The following is a 15,223-nucleotide window of genomic DNA, read 5'->3' as shown; positions in this document are numbered from 1 at the left end:
GCGTAAAAGCACACAGTGTATCTGCCCTGGTTGCCGCAGGGAATTCTGGCCGAAAAATAACGCACCAAATTCCACCTCCTCCTTCTCGCTCATGCACAGCTCAGCAGCTCTGCGCTATGTAATATGATCCCTCATGTAATAAAGTTCAGAAAAAATTCATATTCAAGGACATTGGCAGGTTATTAATGAGAATGTATTTTTTTTTCATAACACAATTAGACAAATGTGTTTTTACAGGCAGTGGGCAAAAATCATGGACTGACAGGAGATTCTCCGTAACGTAAGACTTCAGTTCAGAATAAAATACGTGGGATTTTGTTTCCAGCAAATTCATTAACACCGCACCAAAATGTTCTTCTATCGTGACAATATTTTCTTTACCTTACATCCGTTTCTCACATAAGATATTGCCCTATAAAGAGAAAATCTATAGCATTCATACATCAAAATACACCGAATTCTCCCAAATATAACAACACAAAAATTACATCCTAAGAGAATCAATGTAACAATGGAGCAGATGGAGTAGGGTTTAGTTTAACACATCATCACCTCCTGAAAATGGATTAAGGCATAGTGACAGGCCGATGAATGTCTGGGTAATTCGCAATGTAATCGCCTGTGTAAAATCCAATGAATTCCGGATTCTTTTTCTACTCAGCGGCAGAGCTGATTTCTGGGATTATACGGTCTGGTGGAAAGAGCACCTCTTGGTGTAGATGGATCTAGTTTATTTTTGGCGTGAGCAGATTTGGGGTTGTGAATTATTATGGATGTACCAAAACTCCACCCTGTGTTGCTTGTAAAAAAAACGAAACCTAAAAAAATAATAATGTTGGTGGCAGCATTATACCTCTCTTATTCCCAATACTAGTTGTGGAAAAACTGATTTATGATTGGCAAGTGTGCCACACTACATGGAAGGCAGTGACAGGTGATTGTTGCCTTAGGCTCCGTTCACACATGAGTTGTGAACCTCTGCAGCTCTATACTAGCTGTCATAAATACCCTTCCATTGATGAACCACATGAAAGTCAATGTGGTCGGTGGGTGACTATTTGGATCCATCGGGCGACAAATCCATCACAGCTTCATGGCTTCCGTTATAAACTGAAGTCTTGATACTAGTGTGAACAAAGTCTAAAAGAGGTTCTCCAACTGAATGTATTTAATAACACAGGCGAGGGAAACGGCACATCTTGACTCTACCAACCTGAACAGATGAGACATTTGAGACAGACTGGTTTCTAGGCTTTTACAGGTAGTTGCCAGGCAGCACATCCTTAGCAACCAGTCTGTCTCAGACAACTCAGGTCTTCACGGAATTAAGCTGATGGCAGAGAACGCAGAAAGTAAGTTGTCAAAGTCGAATCCTTATCCTCCCCCCACATAATTTCCCACATCCTTGGTTGCTAAGGTTATAGATCCTGTTGAGAGGTTACCCTTGCACAGGCATTAAAATAAAAGATGAGGCTAAAGAGTTGTTGGCGGACTTTCACCAGTGACCCCAGTGGGTGAAGATCCTCTTAAAAAATGGTACATCACTCATACTAATTTCCATGTTCCAAAAATAGCTACATTAAAATATCTGTTACTATTGGTTATTGGCCATTTGTATGTTATCATTTCTATTAATTTACCCCACAGTCCCAAATATCTTAAATTCTGTCATGCAGCGGCGTGTGTTGAAGATTTATCGGCCTTTTAATTCAGCAGAACCAATGAGCGCCTCGGACTGTGTATTACCCATGCTTCCCGAAACAGTGGAGGATTTCCGTTAGGTAAGCCTTTGTGGTACTGCAGCGTAAAACACAACTCAAATTAAAATGCATTACCTCCTAAAAGTTCTTATTTGGGACAATTAGGGACGTGGAATGGACAAGTAATTCCATCTGAAATCCAAGAATGGGGCTGAAATATTTACAGGTTTAGCTCAGAGCTAATTATAGTTCCACATTCCTCTGGAAATGAACCATAGGCTGTAGTGTAGTTTCATGAATTAAACTGAATCACAGTTCACATAAAATTAATTTTCCTTATATGAGGTGGCATCAAAGTCTATTAAACATCTCTATGGAGGATTCATAGCCGGCTCACTGAGCAACTAGCTCCTCTCAACGTCTCCTTGTCACACTCGACCTAGGTCTCGAGACAATAAAGTCTACTGCTTCTTCAGATGGCGGCCATCTGACCAAGGACCATTCTGAACTGCTGGGTGCTGTTGTTGAGGTCTTTGACTCTTTCCACCATGTCCTTGGCCGCTGAAGGAGATGGGTATTGAAGTGCTGCAGTTTTGGTGGAAAGAACTATCTCCTTGAGCTTGTCGCACATAAGATTGCTGTAGTGGGTGACTTTGTTTCGGATGTCCTGAGCTTTGGCTTGGCGTGACAATGTGTCCCCAATAAATACTAACTTGTGGGCACTGAGGATAACAAACTTGCTGTGGGCCACAAATATTTTGGGAGGTTGGTTGCTACTGATGGAGCTATAGAAGGCATCAATGGCGTTGGTCAAGGTAGTGACGTTGGCCTCACACTGTTCTTGGTAGAAGAGAAGAAGTTGCCGGTCTGAATTGCTCAGGGTGCTGCGAACTTGGCTGTAGTGTTGAGGTGGCGTCCAGTTTGATAGATCGTTCTCAATAGGCCGTGCAACTTCTTCTTCCAGACGTTCAAACTGCTTCAGCTAAAGTATATAGACCAAGAACAAAAAAAAAACATTAAAAAATGTTCAGAAGAGCCTTGACCTAACATCCTTATATTCCTTACATTAAACCAAGTCTGTTTTTTTAAAATTTTTATTTCTAGCCTTTGAAAAGGACTGGTTCTTGGAGAATCAATGGTCAACTAAGACTTTGTTCACATTTGTGTCATATCCTCCGTTCACGATGTAGCCAAATAGTGGCTGACAGACCCAATTAACTTATAATCGGTGTTTTGCTGAATGCTGCACTATTCTTCCTGTCAAAAATGACCGAACTGCTGATCGAAACCCCCGGCAGAGATGCTGGACTGCAGTGTGAACAGAGCCTTAGCGGTCAGTTATAAAGAGGTAATAATCGACTGTAGATGAAAGGAGTGGAGACGGCTTCACATGGACACCCGTAAACCAGTCTTTGAATTTTGGCACAAGTATGTGTACATGGACCTTGTATGACGGCAGAGAGAGTCCATATTACGGCCTTATAGGCACTCTGCATGCTGCCATACAGTGACACTTGCATGACCAACAAAAACGGTAAGTTTAAAATGCCCTCCCCTATATCGCCCTGTCAGCAGTTTTGAGTCATCAAAACTGCTGACAGGTTCCCTTAGGGTATGTTCACACGGCCTATTTACGGACGTAAATCGGGCGTTTTTGCCCCGAATTACGCCCGAAAATAGCGCCTCAATAGCGCTGACAAACATCTGCCCATTGAAAGCAATGGGCAGACGTTTGTCTGTTCACACGAGGCGTATATTTACGCGCCGCTGTCAAATGACGGCGCGTAAATAGACGCCCGCGTAGAAGAAGTGACCTGTCACTTCTTTGGCCGTAATTGGAGCCGCTATTCATTGACTCCAATGAATAGCAGCGCTAATTACGGCCGTAATTGACGCGGCGTTCAAGCGCCTGCACATGCCGGTACGGGCATGTTTTCAGGCTGAAGCATCCCCGTAATTTCAGCCGTTACGGACCCCCGCCGTGTGAACATACCCTTAAAGAGATTGTGAAAAATATATAATTGAGGTACCGGGGGCTACTAATAAATAGGCCAAGGATTTCTGACTGTTGTAAAAGCGCACGTGTCTGACCTGCAGGGCAACTCGGCGAATTTAAAATTCCCTCATCTCTACATGTTATTGTAGGAACCCTCCCGAGGCTAATAAGAGTTTATTATGCAGCTGCTATTTATGCAGTTCTCTTATATAAGATCCAGCATGTATATTGGGAGCCCCACAACAAGCTGGCGTGACATTACCTGCTGCTGCTCCAGGTGACCCTTCCCTTGTCGTATAATGTTTCCTTTTTCCAGCAGTTCCTTTTGGGTTTTTTCAAATTCTTCTTTACCCTGTATGAAAACACCATGGGGATTATCTCCGGGAAGAAAACATTTATATTGGTGCCATGTACATGGATTATAATGACATGTACAATTAACCAGTAAACAGAATTGTAAAACAGTCATGTAACACATGGGTCTGGGTGTTACAAACCACTGAGGCGCCATGCACACGACCGTAAAAATTGTCCGTAATTGCGGACTGTAATACGGTCCGCAATTATGGACTCATTCAGTTCTATTGGCCGCAGACACCTTTCCGTATCGCTACGGATGGGTGTCCGTGCCGTAGAAATGTTCCGAAAATTATGGAACATGATCGTTCTTTTGCATTTTACGGGCCGTGCTCCCATAAATTAGGGCAGCCGTCGGCGGCCGGCTGTGCCCACAATTGCGGGTCTTGATTAAGGGCACCGCTGTGTGCATGGGGCCTGAAGCTGGGTATGGTGCCACCAGCTTTGCCCTAATTATGGCCTTCACACAAAGTACAGAAGGATAAATAGATTCTCTTGTTCTTGTATCTGTCCATTCTAATTAGATACGGGAAGCATTGCTTGTATTCTAGTCACCCAGAGCTGGATTCCTATCCTTTAAGGCCTCATGCACACAAACCTATTTTTGCAGCTGCAATTTATCCACATTTAAATAGTGGATCCATTATTTTCTATGGCCCCTTGCACGCGACCGTGATTTACACAGATCAGGGTGGGGGCCGCAAATCCAGACGGCAAAAACTCAGGACAAGTCATTTTACGGTCCGGATGACACATGGATGCACAACAAGGGTCTTTTGTGGTCCGCAAAACCAATACGGTCGTGTGCATGTAGCCTTAAATGTGTCCCTTTCGATTAATCATATACTTATTTACAAGAAAACACAATTTGTTCTTACAAGGATCTACTATGAACAATTAATCACAGTTGTAATTGAATCCTGGAGCACTTAAGCAGTCTAGTGTTTCCAGTTAATTATACAAGTTGTTTTTCCTTTTCTTAGTTATGTTTAATTACATGCTTGAACTACAGCTGCAGTGCTGTACAATACCACTAGGTGGTGCTGTCAGACTAGTAAATTCTGCACACATGGTTTAGTATTGTACCTTGACCTGATATAAGCAAAAGAAGATATATAAGTAAAAACAAGATAAAATAAGCAATAACATCCTGGTTAAAAATGGGTTTCAGACATGGACTGCATTATAGTTTTTGCATAAAGTTGCATTACAATGAGAACTGAAAATATTGAAGATCTCTGATTGCTGTTAGTGAATAGGAACATATTCTTGTGTAGAAAACCAGGAAAAACTCCTTTAATAAAAATGTACAAAATCCCTGTAATAGGTGACTGACAACCAATCTTTTTTGTAAAATTAACATGAGATCACGGCTCAATAATGGAAATATAATCCAAGTTAGAGCTCCAACCTGTACAAATGATAATAACCTGCTCAACTTTCTAACTGTTGTTTGTTCTTTATGGTTCTTTGAATAGGGATCTATGAGAACAGGAGATGAAGGGAGCTGCCATGGGTGAGATCTGGTTACTTTATTATACTTTTCCATTGTGATTATTCTGGGTTGAGATACCCATTTTAAGAATGCATTGACTCAGGTTTTAGCTGTAAGAAGAATGTTTTATAAAACAATAAAATTTTTCATGGTATTTGGTAGGCATTAAAATTGCACATAGTAACAGACCAGCACTGTAGGTAAAATGAGTAGTGTCTTTCCCATGTAGCTTTGACTATATGGAATCCGTGCAATAATCTGAGGATTTATACAGCTGGTGGTTGCTACTAGGTGTGCACAAAAGAGATATAAAACCGTATCAGTAAAATAAAGATAATATAAAACTGTGCTCTACAATTTAAAGACGTCCAGCTGTTGCAAAACTACAACTCCCAGCAGACCCTGACAACCACAGTGGTTATGAAAGCACTGTGCCACTTCGTTTTCTAGAGGCCGTGTGGTTGGCGCCTTATAGTCATGGACAACCATGCGGCCAGAAAAAACTGGGCGGAGACATAGTTGCACTTCGTCTTAGCGATTGGCGGAGTTCATAGCAGTCAGACCCCCAGCAATCGATAGTTTATTCTAGCAATATGCCATCAATGTTTGTTCTGAGACAACCTGTTTACGGCATTTTGCTGTGTTTTTGTGCATTTTTCGTGGCGTTTTTAGCAGCGTTTTTTTTAATTCATTTTTTATTGCAGCCAGATGTTACGTTAAAGTCTATAGTGAAATATAAAATGCAATTTTGTGGTCAGTGGTGTTTATTTCCAAACCTAGCATGCTCTTGGTATGGAGTTTTTCCCATAGCCTTCTCTATAGGACTTCAAAAACACCAGAAAAAAAAGCATGTAGAAAATTGTACAAAATAAAAAACACCACCAAGAAGTCACTAAAAAGTCCCAAAAAAACGCTGTTACATTTTAATAAAACGCTGTTGTTTCAAACAGCTATGTGTGAAGGAGGCCTAAAAGAAGCGCCCCGAGTGCCTGTTACCAAGGTATAGACAAGCCTTTTATGCTACTCTTTAGCCTTCGGAACTGGCACTATATCTTGTCATAATCTTCTGACAGTCTGGTAGGGAGGCTGCAGGGAATTAGGGCTTACTTGGCTGCCCTGTTCCACTTTTGGTATTTAAAATACATGAGAGAATTCCCATTTATGTATGTCCACAGCGGAGGTGCCCTTTAAAGGCTATGGAAACCTATGAAAACTTATGTTTTCATTTTTTACTAAAACAATGTGTTATTGTGTTTAGTGCAACTCTGTCATTTGTTTTTATTAAAAAATGTTTTTACTTTTTAAGATACAGCTTCTATGTATCCTACAGCGGGTCGATCACATCTAAGATATGAACTTAAATGTGATCGATAACAGGTGGATCCTGCGTGGACCTGCTGTCACCAAAGTCGTCAGTCCTGCTGACCTGATGGATTCGGGCTTCAGCGCAAGATACAGCATCTATGTATCCAGAATACACAGAAGCTGGATCTCAAAAAGTACAAACTATTTTTAATAAAAACAAATGACAAAGTTGCATAAACACTATAATACATTGTTTTAGTAAAAAAAAGTCTTTAAAGGTTTCCATAGCCTTTACGTGTGCATCTATAAGTGCATTTCCACCCAGGACATAGGGTAAGAAATATATTAGTTATACAGACAATGGAGTAATTACTAAAGCTTTTGTAATTATGTGTGTTTTACTATGAGAGATATTGGCATTTTTTTGTTTTATTCTGGCAGCCATTTTTGCCAAAGTGACAACAGGAAGTGCAGCCATATTGGTTTAAAAAAGTGCCAATATCTGTAAGTAAAATAAACATGATTACCAAACTTTGGCTGCTGCTCCCTCTAACAAGTTATTAATATATGGCCAATGTTTTGGGTGGAAATCCTTATGGTTTCACATCTGGTGGACTTTGGTGATATGGAAGGTAAGGAGGGGATATAATAGATGACAAAAAAATTCATAAAAAGTTTGAAAAAATACAAAGGTGTCGGAATGTATTCAAACACCCTTCGATAAAACCTGCAGATTTCTGTAACTATATAACTTTCTTATGTAGCAGTGTTGGGAGCGCTCAGCGTAGGAGAGCCGGAGTTTTCCCAGCCTTTATATTCCCCACAGACGTGCCGCTTGTATCTCTGCTCATGTAACAGGATTATATCTTTTTTATGTCATTCGCTTTACACTACAGAAACTGGTAGAGTCCTATCACATATCAAAGGCAGGGAGTAGTACAACCAGATCACTGTGACCAAGTGCGTTCAATGATACAGTTGTTCCCAGGCACAGACATCTTAGTTCATGGATGTATAACCCAAACTTCAGATGTCATGGAATGAAAAGGAAGGGGGGCAGCTGCTGTATTGTCCTGGCTGGGAGACATACACCCCGTCTGTTCAGGAACAAGCTTTATCAGACAGCAGTAGGCTGAAGGGTGGTGAATGCGCCCTCCCTTTGATGTGACCATAGTGTTCCCATTCTATAGAGGACTGACGACCTGTCACGTTTTTTCTCAACCTGTCTTGAATTTCAACAATTTTTTTTTACATAAATCTATATTAGAAGTTATGTGAATAAGAAAGTTTCCAAATCTGAGCAGATTTACCAAGACTTGCGTTTCATTTGCCAGTCTCAGAATGAAGCCCGCAGGAGTCACATACGCACGTTTCTTAATACATTTGTTGCATCTTCTGTTGTCCGTGCACCAGAATGTGACTATTGGCCCCACAACTTCCGCTAATTCTTCACCCACTATTTTTAGAAAGTGTCGTGCGATGTGCAAGTGCATTAAAATTTGTAAATCTTTGCACTTTGCGACCTTTTGATGCATTTGCGACTTTTCTACACCAGAAAACTGGCTTAGAAGAGTTCAGAAATTAACCCCAATATGTTTAGCTGGCTAAAGTGTTAAAGGTATTGTATTATCTGAACCTATTAGGGCATATGGACATCATAGACCACTCGGAACCCCCTTCTATGAGCCACAGTAGTGAAGCACTAACAAACAGCAGCTCCCGTAAGGCATGTAATACTACATTTCTCCTGTAGCGGCCGCTGCAGGGAAAACGAGCAGCCATTGCCAACTTTATTATGAGTCTGATTCGTGGCTCTCATATTAGGCTGTGCTCACATCGCCGTCTGTGTTTCGCTGAGGGGTTCCGTCGGACGTTTCCGTCAGGTTAACCCCTCAGCGGAAAGGCAAACGGAAACCTAAGCTTTCGTTTCCCTCACCATTAAACTCAATGGTGACGGAAGCCTAGCTAATGGTTTCCGTCTGTCACCGTTGTGACAGGGTTTTGTTGTTCTTGACGGAACCAATAGCACAGTCAACGGAAACCACCGACGGAACCCCTCAACGGCAGGGCAACGCTAATGTGAACAGGCCCTTAAAGGGGTTGCCAGTGCTGAGACAACGCCTTTAAAATACTTTATTAAAGAGGCTCTGTCACCACATTATAAGTGGCCTATCTTGTACATAATGTGATCGGCGCTGTAATGTAGATTAGAGTAGTGTTTTTTTTATTTAGAAAAACGATCCTTTTTTATGGAGTTATGACCTATTTTAGCTTTATGCTAATTCATTTCTTAATGCCCAACTGGGCGTGTTTTACTTTTTGACCAAGTGGGCGTTGTACAGAGGAGTGTATGGCGCTGACCAATCAGTGACCAATCAGCGACATACACTTCTATCCATTCATTTACACAGCAGATAGTGTTCTTACTAGAACACTATGTGCAGCCACATACACACAAACGAACGCTACTCAGGTGTCTTGACAGTGAATATACATTACCTCCAGCCAGGACAGGATGTGTATTCAGAATCCTGAAACTTCTCTAGCGTTTGTGGTTGATTTAAAGCAGAGCAGGCGTAGTCTCGCGAGATTACGCTGTAAACTGTCATTTACAGCGAGACTACGCCTGCTCTGCTATAAATCAACCACAAATGCTAGAGAAGTGTCAGGATTCTGAATACACATCCCGTCCTGGCTGGAGGTAATGTATATTCACTGTCAGGACACTTGAGTAGCGTTAGTTTGTGTTTATGTGGCTGCATATAGTGTTCTAGTAAGAACACTATCTGCTGTGTAAATGAATGGATAGAAGTGTATGTCGCTGATTTGTCACTGATTGGTCAGCGTCATGCACTTCTCTCCACAACGCCCACTTGGTCAAAAAGTAAAAAACGCCCAGTTGGGCATTAAGAAATGAATTAGCATAAAGCTAAAATAGGTCATAACTCCGTTAAAAATGATCATTTTTCTAAATAAAAAACACTGCTGTAATCTACATTACAGCGCCGATCATATTATGTATAATATAGGGCACTTATAATGTGGTGACAGAGCCTCTTTAAGCCCAATCATGTAAAGATATTTTACCAAGATTGACAGGATTTCTTAATTGTTACAAAACCTTTTTTGCATTGTCCCACACTGGACTTTTTAAGTTGCTGAACTTTAAAGTGAGTGTCCACCTGTTGACACCATGTTGTTTTTAGGTGTAATATCCTGTGCCACCAATTTCTTACTATATTTTTATTGTGGTTACAGCTCCATTTTTCTTAGGCTGGGTTCACACAGAGTTTTTTGCAGGTGGAAAATCTGCCTCAAAATTCCGTTTGGAATGAGTGAAAGGTAAGCAAAATTTCTTGCTGCTTATTCAGCAGATGACTGGAGGTACGTGTCCCCTTTAAGTAATTTTTCAGAACAGCTGTGAACACCTTGCTCAATATGGGGATATTATTCAGTGTTTCACAGTGTCAGACCTTTAACGGCAAAATTTAAATAGCATTAAATAAACACCCTCCCTGCCAACTAAACAGGATACACTGATTTTAGCAGACACAGCATTTGAAGAACATGTCTGCAGTTATCACCAGATGGCACAAATGCCTCAGCTCCTTTATTGATGTGCGTGAGTTTGCAGAACGATTGAAATAATTAAAGTCTAGATTAATTAAACTTTACTGCCAGGGATGAGGGAAAGTCTTACATCGTTTATAAAGATGGATGACTCTATTTTCTCATATTCTCATGCACTCAGCACACATAAAATGTTGGGTCACCTGCTTGTGAACCTAAACTGATATATGAGGGAATAACATAAAGAACAACTCCTAAAATATAGTCCTATAAATGGAATCACTCATTAAGAGGATCTGTCACCAGATTTCACATTACAAACTGCATTCATTATTAAATAGATCTCATAAACCTGATGAAGCTGGTGTACTTACTTTGAAAATCCATATAAGAATAGCTGCATAATCCTTTCTTAAAGTTTTCCTGACTGAAATTAATTTGAGCATTTCATGAGACCAAGTATATGCATTATATAATCTCAATCTCCACTCATCTAGAGCTGACAAGCTTCTATCAGTGTCCCTCCTCCCCTGCACCATGCTGAAATCTCACGCTGAAATACAGCTTCCAACTCCATCTGCTGCTTTCTTTTACTGCAGAGCCAGGGAGACTGCAGCTTGTACTGAGCACGTGTGAGATTTCAGCCTAGTGCGGGGAGACGGACACTGATTGGAGCTTGCCAGCTCTAGGTGGGAGGAGATTGAAATAATATCATGCATATACTTGGTCTCAAGAAATGCTCATTTTGATATTGGACAGAAAAACTTTGAGATAGCATTATATCCTCATCAGCTCTAAGAGATTTATTTAATAATGTATGCAGTTTGTATTGTGAAATCTGTTGACAGATCCTATTTGAACAAGTATATATGTATTATCACATTACAATCCCTTCTAATGATATAGAGATTCTGATAATCATATGTTATGTAATTATTATTTTAGCAATTTTCTAATATATTAGGATAGGTACATCCAAAGTACAATTACACTTAAACATCTATCAGCATATATACGTGGCAATGCTGGTTGTACAGAACAATTCCTATGGTCTAAAAATCCCGCTAGTCAGGCATAAACTTGAGTGCAAGGACGGACAAGACTACACCACTTAAAGGTTGGAAAGGGGTTGTAAAAATTTTTTATTAGAAGGGCCCCCAAAAATACCCTGATCATAGGTTGTCCTGCTGCTGAGACCCACGGTCATTATTTGTAATCTGTGCGGAAACTTGGCAGCATGTGTTCAATTCTCCTGCAGCGCCAGCACAGGAAAAACTAAGCATTACATGGTGAACATCAATTGAAATCAATATAATAAATGGATGTGCTGGGTCCTAGAGAGAGAGGGAGGCACTCTTTATAGCAGCTCTAAGAAATTGGCCTAATTACATTGTGAGCTTCACTAGGGATTAGGATTGAGATGAGTAATGCCCATAAAACCAGATTCACACGAGCGTAATATGGGTAAATTTCTACGCCAATATTACAGACGCAAATCTTGGTTTGAGGACGGGTCTAATGAGCTAGGTCTCTATGATGCTGCTACTTCTCTTTATCAGACCATTGGTTGGGCTAAGATTCCTATTGGTTATGATGGTTTAAATGGTATTTGTGGTGGTCAACCTATTTGGCTGGGCCACCGAGGCAGTACACCATGTTCTGCCCTGATGATGGCCCTATCAAGCATGGAGTCCTGTTCAGTTACTATTTTTCTAGTGTAAGTTACAAAATAAAAGGCCCAACTCTGATTAGCAGAAACAAGGACACATTTTCTTGGAGACACTTTTGATACAATACGTCAGTTGTGTTACATTAGCCTGCCCTTTGATCTTAGATGAACATTTCTAGGGGCATTATCATATTTAACATATGTATTTATTATGCATCTTTCTAGACTAAACAAAAGGAATAGTGCTTATTGTCCTGGTGCCCTCAGGGAAGGTAATAGAAGAGAAGATCTGAAAAAAACTTTTTTCTTTTCAGAACCAGAAAACCTAACCAGGCCTTGTCAGACTGGATGATGTCATGATTTGAACAATATTGAGATATGATCAACACTATCAGTCTTATTTATATGACGCCCTAACAAGGAGAGTCTAGTAAATGAAGTAGTCTAAGGCTGGCCATATACTTAAGATAGATATTGTCCGATAGCTTTTCCTCCCAACTTCACCATAAATATGCTAAGCCGAGTGTGCATGTTTTTTTAATAGGGAGAGGGGAATATGCTGCTGCCAGACCACTCTGGCATCGACTTATATCCCTCTGGAACAAAGGATCGGGCATGTTGAATTTCAACATGGCAGATCCTTTGTTCCCACGGGAGATAAGCTGCTTCTTTCCCCTCAAAATCTATCAGCTATAGATGGGGGTCTGGTTAGCCGGTTGAGATATAACCAATGAAATCTCTTTGTTATGGCTTATATATGCCCTAACATTATAGGGTTTATATGGTGATATATACACTTTAGCAGAGTCCTACCTGTAAATGGACATAGTCATAATCTTCCATCCAGCCACTCTCGTTGTTTTCATATTGGCCTTCAGGAGATTCTGCTGCTATAAATTTAGGTGGAGAAGGTAGAGGCCTTGACTGTATATTAGTCTTTTCTGTATGCCCAGTTTGACCCGCAGACAAATTATTGTTATTATTAGCCAAGTGATTGCAATTGTCTTGTCCGGACTGGGAATCCATTGAATGTTGTGGCTTGGTCCTTTTAAAGAGCAAAGAGGCATTTCCATGTAGAAATGAAGCCAACTGTTTGGTGTCATCTGGTATCCCCCTTGAATACATGACAAAGCGGTCAAGGTCATCTGAAGAGCCCTGTTTATTGGTTACTAAAACATTCAAGGACCAGTTACAGCTGTCCAATGCCTGACTATGCTTAAGCAGTTGTTGGTAAACATCTTCCATCTTCTGTAGTTGTTTGCTTAACTTGGCATGAAGTGTCCGGTCAGATGCTTGTGCTGAATTTACTACTGCTCCTCTGGCAAATTCCAACAATTCCTTAACTGTGTTTTTGACTCCTTCTACTGCAGCCTGGATGCTCTGCACATTGATCTCCATCTGTTCTTGACTTTTCCAAGTGCTACTAATGAAGGACATAAGATAGGAGATGGAGCTATTTACACTATGTTGTAATTTCACTAGAAGTTCCATTGCTGCCTCTAAATCAAGATTCAGCTCCTTCCCCGGTGTCTTTGGTGGGAGGACAGTGGACTCTTTTACTGGTATGACATCAAGTGAAGAGGTTGAAATGTTACTTCTGGTGCTCCCAGTGCTTGAAGCAGATAACCTCTTGAAGTTGCCTGTCAATTCATCAACTGCTTTGACCTCCCTGTCTACCTGAGGAGGAACATCATATATATAATCAACCTCAGCCTCCAGTGGTGCTTTTCCACTATGGAACTCTCTTGGAACATCATAAACATCATTGAAGTTCTGTCCAGCAGTCTTTCTTAAGCTGGGAGGGACATCATATATCTCTTGGGAAAAAGTGGAATCATTGCCCTTAATAGCAGCAGGAGGAATATCATAGATATCTTCAGGGATGTATGGCTCTGGATCATGGATGCGAGTGGGAGCCTTAGGTGGTATCTGCATTTTGTGATTTGAAAAAGCAGGTGGGAAATCATAGGTTTCTTCTCTTTGAGGAGCATCTGGCACATCTTTGCTTACTGAGGGAGGAATATCATAAATCTGCAAGAACAAAAGAACAATTATTGAAAAGTTCCAGATAAAAACTATTGAGAAAACATTTACCTGACAAACTGTAACCAAGATATAGTTGCAGGAGAAAAATGTGGATCATTCCAGGGGCGCTGCTGTGTGGTGGAAATGATAGGAGCGAAATCCAGAGATATTAATAAGTTCAATTTATTTGAGTGAGTGGCTACGCGTTTCAACGATGAACAATCGTCTTCCTCAGGCCGAAACGGACGAAAACAGGCCGAAAAATCGGAAGCAGAACGCCTCCAAACATCTGCCCATTGATTGCAATGGAAAAATGTCGTTCTGTTCCCGACGGGCCGTTTTTTTACGTGGCCGTTTTGAAAAACGGCCGCGAAAAAGAAGTGCAGGTCACTTCTTGGGATGTTTTTGGAGCCGTTTTTCATAGGCTCTATTGAAAACAGCTCCAAAAACGGCCGTAAAAAACGCAGCGAAAAACGCGAGTGGCTTTAAAAACGTCAGAAAATCAGGAGCTGTTTTCCCTTGAAAACAGTTCCGTATTTTCAGACGTTTTTGAGTTTGCGTGTGAACATACCCTAAGGCCTGTTTTGTGAGAGACTTTGAATTTAAAAAATCTTGACAATGTAAGAGACAGAGGCCTTTTACATTTTGCATATTCGCCAGACAAGAGTGGCACCACTGAAGGATATGAATCATGTTGAACATACTGCCCTATATTGAGACATTTGGTTATAGAGCAGGGGCAGCTGAGCAGATTCATATATAGTTTTGTAGGAAAAGATTCAGTATAACTTGTCACTTATTTAGTTGTCCCAAAATAAAAAATTATCATCTATTCACAGGATAGGTGATAATTTTCTGATCGCTGAGTGCCCCACCACTGGGACCCCCACTGATCGGGGGAACTGCAGACCTTATGATCCTGTAGTCGGGCAGTGAGAAGGACATTGAATGAAGCGGCAGTCTAGCATGTGTGCTGCCCCTCCATTCAAAGTCTATGGGAATGACAGAAGCAACTGAGTGCAGCGCTCGGCTGTTTCTGTTATTCTCATAGACATTTAATAGAGCGGCGCGTGCATGCTGGAACGCCGCCCCATTCAAGCTCTTCC

The 15,223-nt window shown here is 40.9% G+C and overlaps 1 protein-coding gene across 1 annotated transcript in view; it reads right to left on the bottom strand.

The window, feature by feature from the left end:
- Positions 1-155: 155 nt before the first annotated feature.
- The window catches only part of BCAR1 (BCAR1 scaffold protein, Cas family member), a 147,330-nt gene continuing 132,262 nt past the window's right edge, over positions 156-15,223 (bottom strand). The window contains exons 5-7 of the mRNA XM_075837553.1: positions 12,906-14,123; positions 3,959-4,048; positions 156-2,682 (exon numbers count right to left, since the gene is read on the bottom strand). Of these exons, the coding sequence (XP_075693668.1) occupies positions 2,173-2,682; positions 3,959-4,048; positions 12,906-14,123 (1,818 nt within the window). The 3' untranslated portion in view covers positions 156-2,172. The remainder of the gene's footprint in view (positions 2,683-3,958; positions 4,049-12,905; positions 14,124-15,223) is intronic.

Source organism: Rhinoderma darwinii, chromosome 9 (genome assembly GCF_050947455.1).
Source record: "Rhinoderma darwinii isolate aRhiDar2 chromosome 9, aRhiDar2.hap1, whole genome shotgun sequence".
Taxonomy (NCBI): Eukaryota; Metazoa; Chordata; class Amphibia; order Anura; family Rhinodermatidae; genus Rhinoderma; species Rhinoderma darwinii.
Note: the sequence above shows the minus strand (reverse complement) of the source record. Positions and strands in the feature narration are given on the sequence as shown.